This window comes from Athene noctua, chromosome 2 (genome assembly GCF_965140245.1).
Source record: "Athene noctua chromosome 2, bAthNoc1.hap1.1, whole genome shotgun sequence".
In the NCBI taxonomy this organism is placed as follows: Eukaryota; Metazoa; Chordata; class Aves; order Strigiformes; family Strigidae; genus Athene; species Athene noctua.
This window is the reverse complement of record NC_134038.1, coordinates 129,165,195-129,191,387: the sequence shown is the minus strand read 5'-3', so window position 1 is coordinate 129,191,387 and position 26,193 is coordinate 129,165,195. Positions and strand designations below refer to the sequence as shown.

Sequence of the window (26,193 nt, the reverse complement as noted above, 5' to 3'; positions counted from 1 at the left end):
CACATTACTGCAATAGAACAGAAGTAACATTGTGACCCAGATGCAATAGACAGTCATCCTATTATCTGACACTACATTTTCATACAGGTTTTTCAAGGGAGCCTACTCACACCAGAACTGATTAACAAGCAGAAGGCAAAAGACTTTGATTTATATTTTTAAATAAAAATGAATCACACAATGCAAGCATTCCCTGGGAAGAAGACAATAGAGAACAAAAATAGACATCTAGCTGCTTATTTCGAAGGAGGATGAGCAGCCATTCTTAAAACCAAAGAAGTCTTAGCAGGAAAGCTGAAGTGCTTGCCTCCTCAGATCATGTATACACCAAAATAAAAAAATTATATGCTTCATAGAAGGGTTTAAATCCCCTGCTGTTTAAGACCTACCCCCAATTCCTACCACTGTCTAGCAAGAAAAATGTGAAGAATGACTGTACAAAGGCAGGGACTGATTCTTGTCACGTGGACAGCATACAATCAAAGGGATACTGTGAAAATTTCATGGAAAGATACACAGGTGACGTCTCATATAAGCATGTTGAAAATGCAAGTACATGTCTGTTTTCTTGACTACCAGTTTTTTATTGTAGTCCTAAACAGAAATTAAAAAGATCTATTTATTAATCTAGCCCAATACCATGCTACTGAGGCATTATTCCATACAATAGATATTCTCTCAGACTTCTGCAAGCAAAACAGTGCAGAGACTGAAATGTATCCACTGGGGCTGAGATTAGCTGCATTTGCATTTAGCCGCAAAAGTCCTTCTGCTCTCAACACAAACAAAAACAAGCTCAAAAAAGTCTCTCAGAATAAACAAGCAGTGCTGACTTTTTCTGTCATCATCCTTTCTTTCAAGAAACCATCTTCTTGGATGCAAGGATAGCCTTTTGAGTCCAATGACAAAGTAGTAAATCCTCACAGCTATTTGTCAGGTATCTTGTCAGTATGCTATCAGATTTAAAACTGTATGACTTTGGCAGTTAAATATTCCAAATGGCAGAAACATGAACTACTCAAGTTCAAAATTTTACTATACTGGCCATAGCACAGTGGAGATAAAATTTTACAGTGCTCATCTGGAAAACCTTGCTTTTTAGAGATTTAAGTTAAATTACATGGTTTCTTTGACTTAAATTCTGTTTTATGTAAATTACATGAAACTTTGTGTTTAATGTTGAATCACCTTAAGCTTTTATTGCAGCTTCAAAGTTTAAGAAATCAAGCTGACTTTTCTCACTAAAATGTTGCTAATTTCTCCAAAAGAAAAAAAATATAGGAGATATGCAGAATAAATCAGACTAATGTTTGGGCCACAGAGCACATGAAAGAGCAATAAGGAGAGCTTACTGAACAGTATAGACAAGACACAAGTATGGAAGAGTGCAAGACCCATCTGTCTACAGAAGGTAGAGTCAAGCAGAGCAAAAGTTGTTCAGGAGTCATCTTGCTTCTCAACAACTAAATCGTCAAGGACTGAGGAAAATTAGTCATTTTTCCTCATTCAGATAAACAAGGAATAGTTTTCATTTGCTACTATATAAGGAAGAGATTCAGAATGTTAATATATGCAGGCAAATGTTGGCTGTACAGTCAATTTGTATCCACACACAAGTTTTACGGAACTAAAAAAGCAAGCAAAAAGCAGCTTTGAAATCTGACTTCAGAATAGAGAGGGGCTTATTTCCAGGTACAATTTCTAACTTCATACACTTTTTTGGTCTATCTTCAGATCCTGAAACAACTATACCTCAAAAGCAGATCATAAACTGAAATGGGTAATCACTCTTAAGTTGCAACAAAGTATATGTTTAGAGGACAGAGGGAGACAAAGCATGAGTTTTCATAGATTTTGGCCCTTCTAAAGTCAGAGACCATTCTGACACCTCAAACAATGTCAGAATTTTACGCCAAAATTTAAAATTCTAATTAAAAATAACACAAAAAAAAATATAATTAATCTAATTCTCTTCTTAGTGGATGAAACATCAAAACTGACTTCATTTTATTCCTTCATGGTCATATCTATTATGACTTTGAACTTAATGCTTATCCAATCCTTTCTGGTTTTCTTTCTAAATCGCAATGGAGATCCTAAGCTAGGAACTGCAGATATTTGAATTAGTTCCAGTTCTGAAAGCAATTTTTCCATGACAGCATGAAGCTGTGCACTTGCTAATTTCATTGCCAAGACTCAGGGTAAGTTATCCTCCACAAGCCATCTTGCTGTATGTAAATTAATTCCAGAATACAAACTTACTTATTAAAAAATTAGCTCAAGCATCTCTAGGCTTGCAGGCTGTAGCACAGCTATAATTCAGTTGAAACTTCACCTGACAGTATACTACAACAGTTACAGAACAATGATATAGTCCAAACATAGATTATATAGTGTTATTATAGATTAGAGTTATTACATACTATTACGTAGTATTATATACTGAGGATGCTTATGCTTTTATAAATGCCTTGATTTTACTTTTCTAAGCAGAAAATTAAATTTCAGTCAAAGCTGCTTTAGAGAATGAGAATTAACGATCACTGTTTTATACCATTTACAACTAAAATCATCCAGAAGCTGAAATATGCACAATGTCACCTTACCTTATACAACTGTAGTGTTTGAAAGTGCTGGCAGCTTTCTGGCATTCCAAGCACAGCTGAATAGCTCCTGGGTAGTCCTCTTCCTTAGGATAAAATACAGTGGACAGCTAATTAGGCTTTTGCAGCAAACACTGAAACACCCATTTTCGCTCGCATTCTTATGTATAAACATTAAGAACAAAATATTTTGCTTCTTACATCTATACAGTAAAGGAAATATGTGAGGGTCTATTGCAGAACTTAATGGGCAAGCAGTTTAGAATTAGAAACAGACGTGTTAGCAACATCCAAAACCACTAAGTATTACATTAAGCGAATTACTTGCTGCTTTGTTTTCTTACGCATTCATATGAATCGGATCAGAGAGTTTTTATTACAAAACAACTAACATCTTCCAAGTTAACTTTCAAACCTTTGTTAATACAATATGATCTATTCACGAGCAAGGAAGGAGGTAAGCACTGGCAGGCTGTTGCCATAGCTAGCAAAAACTAAAAAGAGACAAGGGAGATACTTCAACAGTACGCCCAAATAGACACTACTTAATTTGACACATTCCATAGCTAATTAGAAATTAATTTAAAAGACAACTGGCTCACACAAGGCTTCAGGACAAAAAGAACATAATTTAGGAAAAAAGTATGGAAATATTGTCCTAATTTATGAGAACAATATCTAATAGGTAGACAGATTAATCGGGAAGTACATGAAGATGCCAGGACAAAACCAAAACCAAAACATACACACAAAAATGTAAAACCCCAAGATCTTGCCAACAGAACATGGGCAGTGCCTTGTGTATAACTACTGGTTTTGTATTCTATTAGAAATAAGGCCAGAAAGGCTCTTGGAGGAAGGAAAACCCTCCTTAATAGCTAAGAGCTTCCCTTTTTTGTCCTAATTACATCCATTATATTACATGCTTTGGAGAGCACAAATTGAAATTCTGGTAACAGCTTTGCAAGTCATTGATTGAAGAGTAAAAACACAAGAGCAATTTATATTTGCCTATTATCATAAAGGAGTTTCTGAAATGAAATTGGTTTTAACAGCAGCATTCTAATGCAGATCAAGTTTAGCTAAAAAACAAAAAACCCCACATGTTATCCATTAGACAACAACAGAATCATTGGCCTAAAATGATTGCTGCATTTACAGGTCTTTCCATCCTTCTCCATTGGAAATCTGGTATTTGCTCCATTAAACATAACAGAGCTTACATCAGAAAGCCTGCTTGCATAACATTTATTACTAACATATTCCAGATGCAGCTCACCCCTATAAGTCATTATAGCTTCATGTCTGGTCTTTATTTATATATAAATTTATATTTATATTTAGATAGGGAACCTTATCTAAATATTCCTCTGTGAATGTCTACTCTTAGCTTTCATGCATATTCCAAGCTACTAATTTCTTCTCAGAGTAAAAACAATAAATTGGCCAATATCTGTGATACTTTATTGGAAGCAGACACTGAGCAGAGCTCTAAAACTGCACTCAACCATAAAGGCCAGTACCAGCCCTTAATGTTTAAAAAACACTGGCAAATTATGATAACCAGACATTAGGGTCTGTGTGTGAATGACCCACACCTGTCTCAAGATGACAACTGCCAGTAGTCAGCAAAGAGCTGATTTCCTGTGCAACAAAATACAGCACAGAAATGAAAAGCTGATCATTGTACAGGGCTTACTGAGCAGAAGACAATGTTTATGCAGCCTGTAAATTAATACATTCATGCTTGGTCAAGAATAAGAAAGTGTACTGAGAGTGTATTACCCAAGATGGAATTTAAGACTCACAATTATTAAGACTCAGTTTCCAAATTTAGTAACTACAAATTATCATAAGGACATTGCGCTCAGTATTAGGTGTAAACATCTGGCAAACTAACAAGTCAAAATTGTTACAATTAAAATACAGTTGCCAATAAGATCCTGAAGCTGACTTTCACACCACTAACCACCTTACAAAAAACTTGGGTTTGCTCTGTGCAGCATCTACTGCAGTTTTAGGCAATACATACACTGTATCAGTAGAATTTTCGGTGTCATGGCCTGTATGCCACAATGTTTTCTGCAGCTATTAAAAATCCAACCCAATGAATAAGGAAAGAAGCTACTAATTTTCTTTAAGCGTAAGTAGGGAGCCCATATATAAATTTGTACAGTAATATACCAGTAGAAGTAATTCATCCAGATCCATCATATCAATCAGCTAAATCTCACCTTTTGGTTTGGGGTTTTTTTCCCAAAAATATCAAGCTAAGGGCAGAAAAGCAGTATAAATTGAGGGTTGGGAAGGGAGTAAAGACTCCACAGCACTCTTACTGAACTAACTCAAGCTTCACTGCCCAGATCTAAAGGCAGGATTAAGTCTTTGACAGGACACACTCCTCTCCAACACAAGGGCTATCTAATTTGATATGAGTTATTTCTCACAAGATTTTAAAAAAGAATAAAAATATAATTTCACCACACAAACACACCCATAGCCTATTTGCAAAAGGAAGGAATGAAGGGACACAAAAGGGACTGACAAAAATAGACTTTGACTAGCTTCTAATTATAGTAGTCTGGCAGGGACTTACCTCCAACATCTCACTCAAACGCACATCAGTTCTTTGCTAAAAAAAAAAAAAAAAAAAAAAAAAAAAAATCAGTGATAACTACACAGAAATGAAGACAAATACTCTGCCACTGAATAAAAAGAACTGTGCATACCAGTGTTTTTATTGTTCTCAGAGATTTCAGCAGTCCAATAAGCAACTGTCGTTTCCTTTGATTTGCAAGAAGCCCCAAACTAGTTTGCGTGAAGCCTTCCTTTGCTATATTTAGGTGCCTGCAAAAGTTAAAAATTAACATAATCTTCAACATTATGTAAAATAAAACTTATTTCTAATAAATTCTAACATATCCTTCAAAATACATGCTAGAAAACAAGATTGTCAGCATTGTTAGGGAAACCCAGAAATTAAAACGATACCAACAGACTACTAAGAGGGTATGTTTTCCCTTCTGCAGAACTTGTCTGTGGATCAATGGTGCACCTCAAAATGTTCCTGTTTCAAAGAGAACTCCTAATTGAAAAAGCAGTTGGTATTTGTTTTAGTATCTTTAACTACCATTGCTGATTACAATCAGCACAGAAATAAGAAATATCAACAAGCAAACTTCTGGAGTTTACAGATTTCTTCTTAAATATTTTTTTCCGTTTCAATCTGACATTATTTAAGCAAGATACCTTCTTCCATTGGTGCAAATAACAGCTGCTAACTGAAGGCCAGTCTGCAATGATGTAACACGTTCAAGTTCCTACAGAGACAACAGGTTACATACATATATATACAAGTTAAAGTCACACTACGCACCAGTAAAGACTAGTGATTAGTAGGTTTCTCTTGAGATGTTATAATGACTTTGTACAGTTACTTTATATATTATTTGTTTCAACATTTTATATATGCTAAGCACTGGAATGTAACATTAACTATCTTTTAAACTATCTTTAAAAATAAAATTCTCTTTTGAAGAAAGATACTTGAAAAGCATTTTCATTGCAGTGGAACCCTCTACATTTAATTAATTTAACCTCTACTGTTAATTTAGCCTAAAAAATCTCTATACCATTAATACAACACCACAAAATGATCAAATTTTAGGGACAGAAGCACTGAGTTTAATTTGCATTAATGTGCCAGAGAGCAGCAAAACAAACAAACAAATTATGTTACACACAGCATTTTCTTGTTCAGAAGCACTTGTGTTCTACCAATTTAACAGATATCACTTCATAATGAACTTTGATTGTATCCTGTTGAATTTCAGCTGAAAACTCTTCAGCACAGGTGACCTGAATTTAGGTTGATTTTGACTTAGTTAAGTTCCTAGTATAATTTCAACTCCTTTAAAAAAAATTTTTTTTTTAATATACCTGTTAGGATTTCTTTTGTTAGGAACAGCACTGCAGAAAAGTGAACATTCTCCCCACCCTAAAGAAAAAAATAAAATCTTTTTTTTTTTTAAATACTGCTCATTATTTCAAAACATATCAAGCGCTTTCCATGGAGAGAAGGAAGACTTTCAGTTTGAAAACTCATCTAATTTTAAAGATATGAGAAGCAAAAACAAGTTTAAAGTTTAGTTCAAATTAAGATCAGCTCCTGGTCAGTCTTCAAAGATATAAATAATTCTGACAAATCACCAAGCTACATCATTCACCAGAAACAGTTCCTCCTTTATGTTATCAACTTCTGCCCAGCAAAATGCCAGGGCACAGATGCAACACTTGCAAGGACACTAAGGCAGGCTGTGCAGGCCGTTAAGTGCAAGCACAAGAGGAAGTTGTGCCCTCTGGATGAAAGAGGAAAATAATTCCAGCTTCATGAGGTCTACCGTGGGTTAACTAACACATGTCAGTTAACACTGATGCAACAGTGTATCAGCTGAGGAGGAGGAGGCAAGGAAAGGAGGGAGATAACAGGAAGAAGCTTAAAGAAGAGAGGAGGAGAAAGGAAGGGGGGCAGGAAAGAGCGAGCTCCACCACCAAATAGAGCCATCACTGCCCTCCCACACTCTCTCCAGCTTCTTGACCAAAATGAGAATTGCCATAATAACTGGTGTAACAATGCTTACACAAGGTGCTGTACACACAAAGAATTACCCACCAACAGATAATTCTCTGACTACTTTGATAACAATACCAAGTTTTCACTGCAGAATTCTGTCATTTCATGGGAAGATCAGATAAAACCAGGCAGAGCTGACCAAACGTACAGGGGCATTACTAAAACTAAATGGGTGGAAAAAAACCACCTTCTCTTTGGAAAATCATTATGACAGTTATTCCAGTTATGCTTTGGGAACAAGGAGAGAAGCCGTGCCAACATTCTACTGCAAGCAGCTAAAACAGTTTTGCTTTGTTTTGCTCTCGGAGATCTTTGACATGTTGAGGCTCTATTTTCAGCTCAGTCTTCTCTTAGATGCTTTCTTCTCATCACTGCCTGAGATTAGTGGCAGGTTTCTGGTTAGGTGCTCTTAAGAAAAGTTACTGATGTTTTTCTTACTGCAAAAGATCTGAAACCATTCTTAAAACACAGGCTCTAAAGCTCTCATTCAAATCGGGTATTGACTAATAGCCTGTGAATTCATGCTCTCAGAAAGATTTCTTAAAACAGTCATATGCCAAAGCCTTTATCATCCTAATGGCCTCCAGATTAAGAATTGGTTCTTTTCACTCTACAGATGATTAGCATGCATAGACAGCCAGTTCCAACCAAGCACTAGCATCTCCACTAACAAATTACTAGATTTAATCCCCAATCAAACAACTGCAGCAATATAAGAGCACAAAATTGAGTGGCTTACTCTTAAAAAGTGACTGTTAGTTGTCTTACCTGAACATATGCAGGCTGTTTTTCAAGAATCAAGTCTGCAACTTTCTTAGATACCTTAAAAAGAATATTACACGTGATACATAGCAATCTCAATTAAGTAGGCCATCCCTATATTGAAGTTCTACCACAAGTTTGGGATTCTGTATCATGTAGTTCCAAATTTATTAAGAAGTATGACACAAGATAAAAAAATCCTAAAAATTACAATCAGCTTTCCTTAGGAGCAAGACAAGAAAAGTGTTTACAGTTCCGTCTACGAATTAGTGGGCATTTTTAAATTAATCCCTTACCTCTCTTGCTTATTAAGGAATAGAAAACAAATAATATGGGACACTGCAAGTGTTTACATTCTGCTTATGCTACTGCTAGAGTACAAATTTAAGTCAACCATCTACTATGGAGATCTAAGAAAGCTGTAAGGATACCTACCTTTCAGATTGATGTTGATTAAAAAAAAACCATGTTCAAATGAATATTCACCCTGAGCACATTATACCCTTTCTTTAGCACACAGAAAATGCGTATTTTAAAATTTTCTCCATTGTTCTGAACTAACAGTAAGTGAAATGCTACTAGGAGCTGCTGTCTGTACTTAATTTAAAAATATTGCTACAGTCTTGTGTGTCTTAGTCTCTTGCGTGTAAACACACAAGCCTAAAAAAAAAAAAACCACCACTAACAGTCACACAAACTCAAACTTGAGAACAGTGTGTTTTGTTTTATTTTTCAGCAAAGAATACAAATATTCAAGAAGAAACCATTTCAAACATGGCAAATTATTGGTATTGCTTTATATGCTTCTTGGGGAACGGTATTCTCAGAAATGAAAATAAAACAGCCCACGTTACACTACTGGGGAAGATAGATGAGGAGGTCTTTATATATTTGACTTCTTAGTCAAACATAGCACAAAGTTGGGATCTTCAATCAGCATTCCTGTAACAAACTTAAGAGTGGCTCCACCAGGTCAGTTCCCATCATCTGGAAGAGCACCTGCATACAAATGGTCTTCAGAGTACTCCAATATCACCAGCTGCAATCTGGACAAGGGGCATATATCTAGCTATGCTTTCCTCCTTCCATATTAAAAAAACAGCCAGAATCATAAAATTATTTTAAAACCTCTTACTGTTCTATAGATAATAAAGTTCTCTTCTGCAGGAGCAAAAGAACCACTCCAGACCTGGGGTTGGGCAGGAAAGGATATTATCAGGCCAAACGCTACACAAGCCTATATGATCTTGGGGCTCTAAAGAAGTTTTGTTCACTACACAGTGTATATGCTGTGAAATTTTTAACTCCCTTTTCCAACCTTCTTCCCACTAGCCCCATACCTATAAAAACTTTAGGACAGGAATACCCCTGCTAGTCATGCATTGCCCTAGTACAAATCTACTGGTTTGATTCTTCACTGTTAAAGGGATTCATCAAGCAGTACGCACAAATAAAAGATGCATTTCAGTTTTTATACTGCTTTTTTTTGTTTTGCAAGTTCTCAGTCTTGATTAATAACAATCCCAATATTGTCAAGCATCTGTCACACCCAGATTTTTTTTCCCCTGAATTTAGTGATAACACTTTTCTGAGCTTCCAAGCTATTCTCTTTCCTTTCTTTTGGATGAGCAATATTATCCCAGGTTACTTCCATTCATTTCCAAATTGTCCCACCCCTTTTGGTCTCATCCATACAATTGCACTGATTCTTAACTTTTGGAATCCAGAATTGCAATTGCTAGCAATGAAAGTGGCTGCAGTTATCAAAGTATACAAACAACAACAATCGTTGAGAATCAACAATTTTCTCCAAAAACAAATTTCTCTTTCCTAATCACATCAGGAAAAAATATTTCATCTCCTGAAGAAAAAAAGATACAGCTGAGGGTATCAGTCTACTAATTAAAATGAAGTCAAACAGAAACACAGCTAAAAAGCCTAATTCAAATTGTCTGTACCAAGATCGTTAGAAAAATTAAAGATACTACGATACACATATTAAAGAAGTCTTGAATGAGTTGGAATCCATATAAAGAAATGGAAGACTCTAATAGAAAAACTACAGAAAATACATAGTGACCCCGAAAACAAAGGCATGACCAAGATCAGCTGTGCCAAAGCAGATGGTAACAATCAGTGAGAAGTGGAAGATCTAAGCTCTGTTACTTAAAATTCACAGTCATTTGAGAACTTTGTGTTACAGAAATTTAGAAGTTGGAATTAAACCACTACTGTAAATTCCTATACCCGGTATAGATACAGGCACTGAGGTGAAAAAGGCAGTTATTTATTCTTTTTCTAAAGCAGTGGTATTGTGTGATCTGTCAGACTTCTGGAGTCCTCTATCTAATGATCTATTCACAATCAGCAATAAAATATCTTTAGGACTGAACTAACAATGTACAACATTCTGCAGTACAGTCTTCCATGAAGGACACTAATGTCCTTTAAAACACAAAGTAATCTAAATGACATATCACAAGATAAATGGACAATAATTGAGATTGGAGAAGAAAAAATGTAGCAGTCTCTCACACTCCACCTGGAAATATGACACAAGGATATGACATAAGCATACAAGAAATTTTAGCAACTTGGCACATGCCTGAGGAGGAAAACAAACCCAACAAATCCTTTCTATAGCAGAATCACATTTAGACTAGATTGAAGAAGACACAAGAAAAGCCCAATCCTGACTGGGGAGGATGGTAGGGGAAGAATTGGACACATGTTTCTTGTCAAAAGTTTTGACTTTGAGAGTTTTTGTTTGTTTTTTAAAATAAAAACATATCTGAGCCATATTTACCTGAAACCTCCTGTTCAGTTCTCATCCCTACCATTCATTAGCAGCCTTGCACTGAAACTATCCCTCTAGCTGCAGCCAGTTCCCATCGTGCAGGTAGAATGCCCAAGACACTGATAACACGTATTAGGATTATTCAGCATATCTCAATAACCATCAAATGTCCTCTTAAACTTTAAAAAAAACAAAAATACACAACACAACCCCCAAAACCACCACCCACTTTCAATTTCTTTCCTTATACCTCTTAATGAGAAATGGAATGTTCATTTGCTCAACTTCTAATACTTTACAAAATTTCACAGGTTTATTCAATTGTTGGACTAGATGATCTTCAAGGTCTTTTCCAACCTAGATGATTCTGTGATTCTGGGAAAAGCAGTCTTAGGCAGAAGGAACTTGTTCTCTATGTATTGTTAATGATCCAATATTCTCCTTCTGTACATTTCATTCATTTCAAAGACATGAATTAGGATTATTACTGTTATTTTACTCGCAGATACTCTCCAAATGCTACAGTTAATACATTCATTTCCTGTACCATATTATTCATGTTTAAAAGAGCAATGAATCAATGTATGAATATTTAAAAAAAAAAAGCTTGAAATGTAACAAGTACCTTTCAGAAGCTGCAACCCTGATTTCCCCTTGTAAATTATAATTAATGTTCATTGTTACATTTCATTTCTTTTATTATGTAATAATTCTGTACAGTACTCACTAGGAAGCCTTTGGACAATTAACAAATTGGCAAATGAAAAGTAAGAGAAAACATCAAATCTAAAGAAAGAATTTTTAAAACATTTTATGTTTTACATTGTCAGAAATCCCTCAAAAAAGAGATACTACTGCACTATTCAACACTGAGCTGAATGTTACTTTTCTTGAAATACATAGGAAAAGCTGCACATTCAGGAAATCAAGTTTCTAAAGAAATAGCACATTCACTCCTTGTTACTATACTTATCATCAAGATTTACTTCCATGATTTCATAGATTATATGATTTACTGATATGATTTTCCACTATGAAAGCAGACAACACAATATTAACAAAAAAATGCTTAACATCTAACATGTTTAAAAAAATCAAAACATTTTCGGTTACACTTCTGGCTAGACTTAGAGACAATAGAATAAGTTGCTGATGGTAGAAACTACTTTACTTACAGCAGCTTGCTGTTGTTTTAACTTGTCTCTGTACTCTTCCAGTTCTTGAAGACTAAGCACTGGAGGAAGCCTCTGCATGTAAACAACAAATTAAATTCAGTAAGAAATTAAAGGATGTTAAATATACTTGCAGTATTAACTAACCAAGCCATTCCATTAAAGAAACGTTATTGCTTCTGCAATCTAATTTGTAGAATTAATCCATTGTTTCGAATGATGGATACTGAAATAAATCAGTGTTAAAATAAACAATGTATTATGATAATTACATCACATAATATAATTACCTCAAAGTTACCTTATTTTAAGCCATATATGCATACACAAAACCTGTCTAATCATTGAAATCATTATGTCAGCTTGCTAAAAAAAATACCCAAAATACAGAATGGATTTTTTTTTTCCCTCCAACTATTTTGGCTTTTTCACCATAGTTTAAATTATGAAGTGCCTGTAGCACAATTGATATTAATTATACCACGTTAAAAGAAGAGACTCCATACCAATACTGTCTGTTAGGATCTCCACACAAGCGCAAGATGAGATGGGAGGGTACAGTGTTAATGCAAGACATAAGAAACAAAATGAAAAATAGTTCATTGAAACAAGTGTACATTTGACCGTCATTTTTTGTTACATTACTGTCTTCCCTTTTAAGACGACAGCTTACCTCTAACTCATACTTCACAATATCAAAGGAATCATTGGAAAAATAAACTTCTTCAATGCTGTTAATTATTTCTTGCTGAGCTTGAGGATCAGTTGGCTCTTCACGTAGTTCTCTCAGGTCCTCCTTCACAAAACAAAAAAGGATTTCCATGATGTAATATCATATCCTAACAAGAACAATGTTTTACCAAAACAAATGTTTTTCAAAAGCCATTTACAACATTAGTACAAGAAATGGTAAGGAACAGAAAGATAAGTACATTGCACCTTGTTCTTCCCATTACAAACAAAAAGATATTTAAAAATTATTGAAGAACATAGTGCAGACTTCAGGGTTGCAGATAAACATGTCTTCAACAATACATGTATGACACAAATGCATGTTGAGTCCACAGTTTTTTCCTCCTGAAGTTTAAAAATTCTCATAAATTAGCAGAATTTCTCCAGAAGAAAAAAAACCCACAAGAACGTAACAAACAAAACCTGGCTTTTTCTAACTAAAACCACCTTTGTAAATGTAAGGTAGACAGTGTTAGTGCAAACACATAACTTTTCAATTCAGCCTTCAGAATTCACTTTTATTAAAGTCATGCTATTAAACACTTTAATTTTTTACAGGCAAAACCAGAATAGATGCACCTTCTTTGCACAAAATTAACAGATTTCAGATTTTTCTCTGACTAGTTGTGTGATCTAAGCAGAGATGCACTGTCAGCTTTCTGAAAGCTAATATTCAAGAGGCAAGCACCCCCTCCTTGATGTCATGATCTCCCCCTGAAATGTCTTTCAACAACCCAGATGTTTCCACTGGTCACAACACACCAAGGACTGAGCCTCCTCTTCTCCTCCCATACTGAACATTTTAACCAATACTAGCTCTCTCCTGGAGACTGCTCCCACCGAAGGAATGAAAATCCTTGATCAGACTCAAATGGGGTAAGTGCCAGGATATTCTTTCACCAAAAATTGAGACAAAATGGATCAAATTGCTCAATATTGGAATTTAATCCGATCCAGTGGACTGAAGTGTCCCATAAAGACCCCAAATCTCCCAGCAACGCTGAGTCATGATAGGAGACATGGTACTGGTATTTTAATCACCAGGAGGTCAAGGGCTTATTTCACTGGCAAGAGAGATCAGATTTTAGATTAACTGACTAAGCGACCACTAAATTGCTTAATTCGTACATCGATTGAAATAAGGTCCATGTGTACACATCAGGCAAAGCGACATTTTAAGTACAACACAAGGTGCTGCTTCTCTACACAATTCGAGGCAGCCAAGGGGTGACGAGTGTACAGTTTGGGAAGAACATCCGAAATAGCTGCTGCTCCTATAAAATACCTCCACAGGAAAAAACAAGAGAAATAAAGGGTGGGGCGCGACCAAAAGGCGATGGCTCTAACTGAGAGAAAAACGGATTTCAACCGGATGTCGCGTCCCCTCGGTGACACGAGTGGGCCCGACCCGGACCAACGGAGAGGGCGGACGGGGCGCGGCCCCGCCCGGGCGCGGTGCTCGGGCGCCACCCGCTGGAGCGCGGGCGAACCCGCGGCGGGAAGGCGGCTTCGAGCCGAGCTGGACCAGAGCGTCACCCCGAGAAAAGGCATCGAGGCGCCCCCTTTGCCTCTCCCGTGAGGGCCCAAGCGCCTCACATCTCTGCAGAGAGACCGTCTGAAAGCGCCTCTGCTGGTCGTGGCCACCAGCGGTTCCCGCCGGCAGAGAGCTGAGGTGCGGCGAGACAGAGAAACCCCGCGACGCACCGCGGGGGGAACGCGGCACCTGCCCCCCGACTGCACCCGGCCGGAGGCTGCGCGGGGGAAGGCATCGACAAAGTCAGCGCGCCAACAGACGTGGCAGAAATAGGGGAATAATGCACATAAATAACAATATAACAACAATCAATAACAAAGCAAACCCGACACTATTCTTCAGACAAACTCTCAAAAATGGGTTTTGGGCACAGTCCTGCTCTCGGCGGCCAGGCCACAAGACACAACAGCACCTTGCTCAAAGGCAAAGGGTCAGCTACGGGGCACTGACAGCCGACGGCTGATACCAGCAGGAAAAGCTCGGAGGAAGGCGGCAGGGAAGAGCCTGCGGCACCGGGCCGGCACGGAAGAGACAAGCAGGAGGACTCCATGCAGGCAGACCCGTCCCTTCGTGAAGCTCCAGCCACCCAGTTCACCTGGCAGCAACACCTTCCCACCTCAGGTTTCAGCTTTACTAAGAGCATGAGAAGCTGCAGAGGAAGGCGGGTTACGAGGGACGAGAACAAAAACATTCTTGAAAAATAGCCCCCTTGGAGGCTTTTGCAGCTTTTTAATCTAAAGTTTCCATCACCTGAGGGTACATAGATTGGCAGAGGACGCACACATTCAGATTCAATGGTCTACTGCTCTTGCAATAATTTAATTTATAAAGCGATGACTATTATCTAACCATATGTATTCCTTTAGAACAACAAACAAAAAATTATTTCTCTCTAGACTCTGTAACAAATGGCAGCTTTAAGCTGCACATCCCTCTATAAATTAGCTTAACATCATACAGTACATTGAGTTTTAGCCATACGAATCTAAAATTAAAAATTATCCAAGACAGGCAATGGGGTTAGCTTAATTTGTTCACTGAACCATTTCAAATGGAATAATTTAATTTATCATCTTATGTTTGGCTACAAGTTCCTGCACGGTTGTTTGTTTAAAGAAAAACAAAGAAAAACTAAAGCCAAGAATAATTATTTAGGATCATTTGAATTTCTAGACTACTGGTATCTTGTTGTATTACTGAAAATTTTACGTTAGTGGTCAGCGGTGATTGACATCCCCTGAAAATGGTTTAAGAAAGCCATTGTGGATACATATTCTGGATTTAGAGTCAAGTGATAATAAATTGGGAGCGCTCTTTTTAATATTAGCATTTCAATGAAACCTAATCAATGACCTTTTTGTCTTTGTAGAAGACCACAGTTTTCAGCACAAAAATAAATGATGTGGCTAGGAAAATTACTAAGAAATCATTTTATCTGTCTCAGAAAGATCAATCATCTCAGTGTTTCTTGCCAAAACACTACCTAGGTAAATATTTATTAAATGGACAGGGTTTTTCTTTATCTTGTTCATTGTTTCTAGAAAAACTAGTGAGAACATCTCTTCAGGATAAACTTATGCTCCCATATAAACTACGCTGCCTGCCACCAGACTTTATGCCGTGACTAACTGCAGCTCCAGTCCATCATGCTCCACTAGTTTCAAATAACTAACATGCTCCAGTCCAATCTATTCACTCACCACCGAAGGAAGAAACATCCTTGGCTAAAGTTTATTTGCTGATATTCTATTTTCTATATAACATTTTACTATATACATATGAAGTCCATATTTTCAGGGGCCTCAGGGAAGGCCAGATTTAGCACTGTGAAGCTCATACTTACACACTTAGCAGAGGCTGAGAGAAAACCTCTATTAAATCCCTCAAGACCCTTTTCCACCTCAAAACTTTTCTAACTATTGCCACTTAAATACCTGCCTTTAAAAAAAAAAAAGTCAACATTAAAACACACTTGACAGTAGATTTTATGTAAATTCAGCAATTACAAGTGCTATTCTGAATAGAAAAGTTGGGACAGAGGGAATCATATAATGGTAATCATGCAGAGTACTTCACCATTGTTAAACTGAATCGCTCAGATACACAGGAGATCAGGAAGAGCAGCGCACTAGCAAGGTGGACGCCACAGTATTCATTTCAACCCACCTGCTCGGGTTAATACATATGTTCAACAGTAGGAACTCTCCAAGCAGTAACAGGCCAACACAGTCATCTAAGATGCTGTTTCAGGGGCTCCTCATTTTTCCAAAGTTTTCAGTGAGAAACTTCATCTCCTACATAAAATTTGCATCACTTATGCTGCCAAATGTGCAGGCTTTTTTTGCCAGTACGCTGGATCATACTTTCATGGAAATACAATTTATCCTGACAAACATACTGCCTTTCAGGTTACAATTAGTGCAATCCTAAGCAGCAGGTCTCTCTTTTGCAATGCCACCTAAATAGATCAAGGAAAGACAGTTTCTGGGGAGAGAAAGAAAAAGAGGGGGGAGAAAAAAAAAAAGCAGCAAACTATCTGACAGATTTGCATACTTGAAGAAGGCATTGCAAAATAAAACACAGAGATTGCGTCTACACACTTTTCACATCATTTTGCCTTCCTGTTCTATAAAATAGAAGTTTACAGGTCTAGAAGCCTGTGGCAATTCCCTCAAATATATTTCAGAAGAGTCATTTCATTGCAAAATCATCTGAAATGCAGTTCAACAAGTTTTAGATGACCCATCAGCTATTTCCCAGTTTGTCACGCTCCCACTGTCCTTATATTCCACGCTGCCTGTAACACCAAACCCAATATTGCTCTGTTGAATGAAGCATTACTGGTAGAAAGTTGAAGCAAACACCTTCTGGATTCCAGCCAGTATCAACCAAAACACTCAGGAAGCAGACACTGAAAAAAGCTAACTGATACTACTCAGAGGAAAAAAAAGAAAATCTAAAAAGTTTCTAATCTAATTAGCAGCTGAAGGTCATCAATAGCCTATGCACCTCTACACAGAGAATGCCAGGGGCCAAGTCTGCGCTGTACTCATTTGGACACAGCCTCCCTCCCTTTGTCATGAGCCAAAACCACACTGTTGATTAATATCCCTCCATTCTGAATGTGGATAACACCTACCTTAAAAGCTAATCCTAAATACTATGATGAGCGCCCTGCTCAACAGATTCAATCAGCAGGTACACCGCAACATCCTACCACCACGAAATAAATAATTATAAAAAATTCATAAATATGTATAACATATAAATATATCTTTTTATATCTCCTCATGTATGTATAACTATATCTACAAACTCACTTCAAAACTTTTTTTTTTTTTTTTCCCCTTTTTTTGTCCCCAGCTAATCCACAGCTAGGGAAGGCAGTCCCACAGGGAAATTTGCAGTATTCCTTTGTCTGTCACATGAAATGCACAGAACCTTCTTTTGATCTTCTCTTCTTCCATATGTATACATAGTATTTATTAAAAAGCCCCCACTCTAGCAAAACAAACATACTGTGAAAACAATTCTCCTGGTGGAGAGAACAACAAAGCCTGATCCATAGAACAGATACTGGTCACACCACAGCTTAGTGGACTCCTGGAAAGCACTCAGCTACTGTTGCGGAAATAGCAACCCACACAGACTAAGAAAGCCACACTTCTCTATCTATAGGAAAAGCATTAAGAAATAAACAACTTTCAGTTGTTTACCACTATAAGCCACAAAGTCAGCTAATATTTGTATACTGCATATGAGCTGATTATCATCAAGATAAGCATAACCTAATTCAAAGACAACTCATTATTAACCCCACAGACTTGAATTCAAGTGTACAAAATACCTATCTCACCCTTTTGTGATAAAATCTAATAAACAAAACTTATCATATTGGGAAACAACAAAGCTGACTAACAGAATGGTTCAAAAAAGTTCCAGTTCCCCAGGATGATCAGGGCACACAGGTAAGTAAGGTATCTCAATCAAAAAAGATATGAAGCCCCTCTGCAGACAACTTTCTCTTCTAAAAATCTGGCCTTGCAGTACAGATTTGCCTTATCTACAGACTACATCACAGACGTAAACTATTACACACTTATTTCTCTGTGTGACCGAGCTGGCAGTATGAGTCTGTATTACAACATAAAGAGAGTTAGCTGGTTTACCTTCCTATGATGGAAGCAAATTGAAATCTTTCAAGAGAGTTGCAGAACTTATCCAAGCACTGGTTAATGTGAGTGCATACTCCTGGAGCTATTCAGTAAAATATTGAGGTACCAAATCATTTCATTGTTTTAAAAATAAAAATTTGAGGAGCACAGTCATCACTTTAATATGATTACCAGCATGCCACCAGTCACCAAATCCACAACTTTCAGATATCAATACCCAAGAGAATTTTGCTGGTTTTCCCCTCAGGATATGCAGTGTCAGCATATTCTTCTTCCTACGCTCCATATTTCCCATTTAACCTCCACACTAGTGTGACAGTCCCCCATTTCAAAAACATGGTTTAGTCCCTAGAGTTAGAATTATCTATCAATGGCTTGTGCCCTTTCCAGTAATTCATGCTGGCTCTGCAGCCTTTCATTCTGTAAACCTCTCTACAGCTTTAACTCAGCTTTTGAAACTTTCAGTAACACTTGTACTAAATCGATCTGGATATACCACTTTGAATGTGGAGGTGTGATGATGAAAGTACAGCATCATAACCATTCTATCATCAAAACAGTATTTGGCTGGTGAGCTTGACACTTTTGATATTCAAGATATAAACAAAAACCGTTATTAAAAATGTGGCAGCAGAGAACAACACATGCATTCAAAGAGCAGCCTGCATTCACCCACTGCTCACTGCCTTTAAAAATACGCATCTTTTCTTTAGTCTTTACTTCTGCATCCAGAAGTGAATTCCCTTTACCAAACTTGGCCACAATAATACAATTATTGAGAGGCATTACCTTATATCCAGCAAAGCTGCTTGATCCTGTATTAGAATGCAATCGTGATTTGTAACATCAGTACGTTGCCATGGCATTGAATATAGCTTCAGTTCAAAACAAATGCCAATATCCAAAAGCTCAATGACTTTCAACGTCTGTGCAGTACTGAAACCTAACCTCCTTGACAGTTATTCATACTACAAACACAGACAACATCTCCCCCTTCCCAGCCCTCAAAATTCCTGTTTTCAAGAAAGCTCATCTGAGTCTATGCTCACAGTGACAGGAGACATGTTACTGTACCTCATCCAATATCTCATCTTTGAAAAGTAAAATCCTACAATAAGAGTTTTAGCAAAGCTAAGGAGGCATGACAATATAAATCCTTCCTCTAAAAGAAATGACTGGAAGTTACTGTGACAAATGACTGGAGACCACAACCAAGAGTTAAACTGATCAAAACACAGCAGTTTTATTCAACATTCTCTTAGAATCATAGTGTATCTCAAGTTGGAAGGGACCCATAAGGATCATAGAGTCCAACTAGCAAGACTACCTAAAACTCAATCATATGACAAAAAGCATTGTCCAGATAATCAGATAACCAGGCAAGAGTTTCATTCAACACAGCTTGTTGAGAAAGTAAGTTAACCTAAGCAATTCAGAATCTATATTCTGAATATACTCTGTATATTCCGAATGCATATTCTGAATATACAATGCACATTCTGAATATAGTAGTTATTTTGAGAATTACTCACCTAAAACATTTTGGAAGGAAAAAACATATTAAAAGACTTAAAAATATAAAAGTTTTATTCTGTGGCACAGGAGAGAATAATATTCTAATTTTACCAACGTAAAAAAATAGGCGAAAAGTTCTAATGCCAATGCAATGTTGTCTTTTCAGGCACAGAATTTATAACTGCAGTGAGATTCTGTTTGCAGAACAGCTGCAGATAATGTTCTCACATTACAAATGTTTGACATAAATGTATGAAAAAAATACAAATTATTGAGAGGTATTTGATTTCCCTTTGTTATTGATAGAAAGCGTAGGCTTACCAGACACATAACATCAAACTATTACAGAATGGAAACCCAGCCAAGATACCCTACATCTACTTGTACCTGGAGAGACAACTTGGCAAAAAAGACAGTTTGAAACTGGATGCTCAGTGGGTGGCAGGAATCTGCAATTTTGAAATCTAAGCTGTGGAGATGAGGCCATTCTTTCAACATTGCTGCAGCCAAAAACTTTTTTGCTCTTTGAAATTAACATATTGACCACAGTTTAAGAGAGTATTATGTACCAATTCAGAGAATGTTACTTTTCTTTTTTTAAATATACAGAAACACTGATTTTTCTGGTCTGTCTCAGCACAAGAACATATTACAGTATTTATATAGAGACAAAGAAACACAAGAGGGGTTTTTTTGGTTGGTTTTTTTTTTGGGGGGGGGGGGGGGTAAGTATCATAAAATAAGGCATCCAAATTCAAGTCAGTAACTTAAATATCTCATTTGTTAAATGCAAAGTCCAACTTAGGGAAAAATAACAACACCCACAGCAAGTCTTGTGAATCATGCACTCAGATCAACAGGGTATAAGGAACAGTCAAATATTGTGACAATCGTTCCCTCACACCCAGATTATTCAGCATGATTTGTGAGACAAGAGTGAGCTGGCATTATTTAAGTAGTAAGACCCCAAAAAAGTCAAAAAACTTTAATAAACTATATAGGCTTGCTGTATAATAACTACTTTCCAAATTAAAGAAAAAAGAAGCACTTTTCTATTTCCTTCTTCATTTTTTTAAATTCATTCCAGCAGAAAACCTAGGTAACAACTCAAAAGTTCCAAGAAAGACAAGACATTGTAATGCAAGTTCATTCTGAGTCAGTGAACTGTTTTGCCTCACAGCTCTTAACTCTTTCATTGAAATATTTCGAAAGATTTTCAGCAAGAAATAGAACTGTCAAAAAGAACAACAGCAAACTTGGTGTTAAAAAGAAAAAAAAAAAAAAAAAGAAAGAACTGTAAAATGAAAAACTAAAAATTAAGAGAGTGAGAGTGGAGAGACTGTGTATCGTACCTTACTAGGAATCCGAAAGCTTTCAATAGGACTGAGGTCATGGACACTCTCCTGAGGACTTCTTAGACCCTTTAAAAGAATTTTAATAGTCAGTGTCTTGCAATTAAACTGCACAAAGTCATCTGGTGTTGAATGTATACCTACAAGTCCTTTAATAAATCACACTGACAGAAGGCTGGAAGGCTAAGACCTTATCCTATAAACATTTAAGAAAGATTATTGGTGTACAAATTATGCTCCTCAAACACTTGAACATTTCCAACTTCATGCTGCAATATGTATCTTTTCAGTACAGTTCATTAGCATTTCCTTCATGAAGTTCAATTATATCCTCATTCCACCTTCCAGCTGTTATTTTAAATCTAAAAATGCATGTGTCCAAAAAATTCCATCAACTAACTGGTTTAATGGAATCAGATAATCAAATTCAAGTTAAGTGCTACCTACTCTGTAGCAAGATTGTATTATTTTTGCTTGATAGCATATTTGTGTGTTTACCATATAACACTATTAGGACTGGTTTTCCTTATGTATAACTGAGCTGAAAATGCTGCATAATCCACATTAGATGTTTTATATAATTATTACTCTGTAAAACACATATAGCCACATAAATATGCTCTAGTAGATCGAAGCTTTGTACAGGAAGCATCAGTTAACCAGCTGAGTATGCGTTTGCTGAATATCCAGCACACTCACAATTTTATGAAGCAATACCAGAGCACATACTGCTTAGCACATTTTCTGACAGCTCCCCTAGAGAGAAGTGAATCAAAGTGGTTCCAACTCCAGCTCCCTTCGAGACTTCAGCACGTTCACATGAGCCACGAGTTTCAGGGAGGCCTCCCTCTTACTCTTGCAGGTGATGCTAATAGTACCTAAACAGTTTCCAAACCCCTTTCAGACCTCTAAACTTTCTTTGAAACAAAAGGACCTATGTAATTACTATTTAAATTTATGACAGAGAAGTTTGTATTTATCCTTTTAAACTGATGTTTTACAAGTTCATCACTTTTGTGGCAACTACTACATATTGCAATTGTTTCATCTTCCCAGGATGCAAAACCTCTTCATTTTGGTTTTGATTCTCAGACTTCCTTGCACACCATTTCAAAATATCCTCCCCTTCCAGTTAGGGCCACCAAAGGTGACTCACCCCTATACACTGGAAATTCCAGGTAACAACCAACCAAAGCAACTGCTGCAGCTTCTCACACTTCACATAAAACCTTCCACACATCCTCTCAAAAATCTGCAAGTACTAGCAGCTTATCTTCAGAAGCAGTAAAAAGTGCCACTTATCAAATGCTAGATGGGACTTAATCCTTCCAAAGGCTGAAAACTGCCTAAATTGCATCATTTTCTGACCGAGGCATTTCCACGCTGGGCAGGCTTGCCACAACTCCTCTTAGTCAAGCTGAAAACTGATTGTTTACCCCTATTACTGAAGGGGAACAGAACATTATTTTGGAAATTCAGCTTCCATGCTGGTGTCCATTTTTAAGCCCTGTCTCCTGCGTAAGCATCACAACTCTGAGGGTGTAGTTTAAAAAAAACCCTAAAGTTCAGTTTCCCATCGTTGTCTATAACTATCTAGAGTATCTGATGTGGGTGACTCAAGTGATTTTTAAAGTTCTCAAGTTTAGACACACAGACAAAGGTTTCATTTTAGAGATATTTTGTACATGTGAATGACTTGAATGATTTTCTAATACAATCCTTTGAAAAGGCTCACGCCCTTTGAAACACTGGTCCAAACGTAGACCAGATCGACATAATCCCAGAGACAACTGGTAAAGAGGAAATAAGCTAACAAACACATTAAGTACTATAGCACATATCCAGTATGCACCCACCCAAATAGTTCCCCGGCACATCTACAGCCTTGCCTCCCTTTTGATCAAAAGCTTTTGCTGTCAGACAAAGCCACGTTACAGTGCCACGGCCCGGCACGCCAAAATTATACGTGAAAAAGGAAACTGATACAGGCCAGCCGTGACATCTTTAACAGCAATTTGTTATCGCCCAAGCGAAGTGCTGGCACCTGTTCATGCTTCCATTTCTTGATTTAAAGAGGAAAAAAAAAAAAGCTGGATGCATGCTTCCACAAGCTAAGACACACCACGACCTCCCTGTCCCCACAGCAGGGCTGAGGGCGACGCCCGCGCCCCGCAGGCCCATCAGGATGCCCGGGCATGGCCGCACACGCCTGCCCCGGCCGCCGGCACCCCCCTCGCCGTGGGCCCAGGCACGGCACCCCCCGGGAGAGCCCGGGAACCCCCGCGGCGGGACCCCGCGGCCCTCCCAACCCGAGCTGCTCACCTGGCGGGTCATCAGCGACTTGATCTTCTGCATGATGGGGGTGCCGCCACCGCCGCCGCCCCGAGAGCGCTCAGCGGTCCCGCACGGCCGCGGGCTTCGGCCCCGGCGGGTACGGGGAAGCCATGTTGGGCGCCACCTGACCGAGCCGGCCCACTGCTCCCTGGGACCGGTAGTCCTCGGGCGGCGCCGCCCAACTACAACCCCCGTCAGCACGGCCGGGAGGGCGGGCACCGGGCGGGGCGGCGCCTTCCGCCGCGGCGCGCATGGCTGGCGCTGGCAGCCCCGGGGCGGCTCCTCACTGCGAGGGGCGGGGGCGGCCGGGCCGGGCACGGCGTGAGGGGGAGCGGGGGGCGGGCAGGGCCGGGCCGGGGAAGCGGTGGCTGCGGGAGGCGCCTCCGCCGGGGAAGTGGCGGCGGAGGAGAGGCTCGGGCAGGTGCCTCCGGTGCCCCTGCGGAGCGGTGGAAGGAGCTCGCAGTTTGGCAGCCTCTGCTGCTTGAAGGCGCTCGTAGACTCTCGTCTCCAGAGCCCGCGCTCTGCCTTGGCCCCTCCATACGTTTATATCCACGAACGCCTCCTCTGGCACTGGTGGCCCAGCAGGCCGAGGGTTTCTCTGGGGATGTTTATTGAGTATTTGAACATTGAAGTTCACTTGTTTAGGCTTCGAAAGCAATTATCTGAGAAGACAAAACGAGGCTCTGTCGGAAGAGACAGACTAGCTAGAAAAGAGACTTGAATAATGATGATTTGCTGTTTGCCTTGGGTTATTTTGGGTGTTAAGCACAAAAGTGTTGGGCCTGTTCACGGATGATGCAGTTTTGCATCACTGAAACAGACTTGCATGTCTCTGCGCTTAGTTGTATAGATATCAGCTAAAAAACAAAACAAAACAAAACAAAACAAAAAAAACCACAAGGAACTGATACATTTTAAAGTCTTAATACAAGAAAAGGAAGAATGTATCCAATAATCTTTGCTTAACTGGAGTTGACATTCAATAGTAAAGCTACCAACACATTCACAGTGGCATAGTAGTATCTGCAGAAAGGATTGTATTTCCTGTTGGAGTTACTAGAGGCTGCACATAGGTCAGTTTAGCATGCATTTCCTAATTCCATTATTATTTAGCCCCTCAGCTGGCTGGGAAATCCTTGCAGGATAGGTCAGGTAAAAGCAGGCGTGCTGCTCTCAGTTTGAACCAGCACAGTGATGATGAATGTCAGGACGGGTGGAGCCTTCCCTGCATTCTTTGGCAAGAATTTATTACTTCTGGCTACCACTGGGAATATCCTCTGTAATTATTTCTGTGGAAAACCTCTAACAAGTTTAGCACATGATAAAGTTACTTCTCATATAATAAAACTAACTAAAATTTGCAGAAATACTCAGAAGTGTTTGGAATGTTACTGCTGAAAATAAAGTTGCTTTAATGCAGTTGCTTTTATTAAAAGGGAGTGAGGTTTGATTTGCATTAAGTTTAGATGCCATTTAACAACCAGCACAAGCTAGATTTCTACAGAAAACATAATACACATCCTTAGCATCCACTTCATTTTTGTGACTTGGTGTAAAAACTTGCAACATTTTAATGACATCAGGAGCATACCCAAATGCTGGAAATAAGGAGGCATGATTACCTGAAAAACATAACTATTCTAATCTGTTATTTTTATTTTCTTTGCTCACATAGGGCATTTAAAATGTCAACACCGGCTTTATCCCAATGTGAAAGTTCCCTTCATTTCTGTTAGAAATTAATTGGAACCTGTGACCAACACTTTATTACATGTTGAAATGTAGTAGATGATAATTTCTAATTCAGATTTTAGAAAAGGTTGCAATTTGATATATCTATCCTACAGTTAAGTGGGTTAAGCAGATTATAAACAGCAGCATTCAGGAAGGGCAGGACAATGGACCTGGGAAGGCTTTGGGAATATGAAGAATACCCTCCTCTGGTTTATGTCAGGTGGTGACATTACTTCTGGTGGGACCACGGAGTTAATTATATTTTTGTTAACCTGAAACAACCTTGTTTCTTATATTTGATTGTACAGTTTTTTTCATGTCCCTTAAATAATGAGCGTTCAGCCCTTCTGGTGAGATCTTAGCACCTTGCAGGACCCTTGCAGTGACAGGGAGGCAATTCCTTGCTACCAGTCCCTCCTGCACAAGGCAGGATACAGTCTAGCTTAATATTTGTTAATCCATAATAGTCTGCTAAGTGCTGTACAGAAAAAACTTAGTGTGTTTTTCTAGGGATAAAATACCCCTGTTGATGCAAATATTTGCTGTTGGAAACTGTTACTTGCACATGCAACTATGGAAGGTTGCCTGGTTTGCTGCTGATTAGATTTGTACAGTGAGTGACAGCCTTGGACAAAATCCAAATCATGCATTAATATTAATTTAAACTGATGTCAGTTAATGCAGAATAAACAGTAATCAGCCTCTACCTCAACAACTGTAGTAAGCTGTCCATTGTAGCCACAGGATTCATTGTTAGAAGATGGACCCTTCACATTACATGTTGTTTAGGGAAAGGGAACAAAATCATCGCCAGGTTACGTTTATATTAGGAAAGAAAATACACAAGAGT

The 26,193-nt window shown here is 38.3% G+C and overlaps 1 protein-coding gene across 2 annotated transcripts in view; it reads right to left on the bottom strand.

Moving 5' to 3' along the window:
- The window catches only part of VPS50 (VPS50 subunit of EARP/GARPII complex), a 99,252-nt gene extending 75,512 nt beyond the window's left edge, over positions 1–23,740 (bottom strand). The window contains exons 1-9 of one of the 2 annotated variants that reach the window (XM_074897994.1): positions 23,598–23,740; positions 21,276–21,344; positions 12,641–12,763; positions 11,971–12,042; positions 8,005–8,058; positions 5,853–5,923; positions 5,333–5,450; positions 5,200–5,235; positions 2,607–2,689 (exon numbers count right to left, since the gene is read on the bottom strand). In XM_074897994.1, the coding sequence (XP_074754095.1) occupies positions 2,607–2,689; positions 5,200–5,235; positions 5,333–5,450; positions 5,853–5,923; positions 8,005–8,058; positions 11,971–12,042; positions 12,641–12,763; positions 21,276–21,344; positions 23,598–23,630 (659 nt within the window). In that variant the 5' untranslated portion in view covers positions 23,631–23,740. The remainder of the gene's footprint in view (positions 1–2,606; positions 2,690–5,199; positions 5,236–5,332; positions 5,451–5,852; positions 5,924–8,004; positions 8,059–11,970; positions 12,043–12,640; positions 12,764–21,275; positions 21,345–23,597) is intronic. The other variant, XM_074897995.1, reaches the window with a different exon arrangement.
- Positions 23,741–26,193: the final 2,453 nt, after the last annotated feature.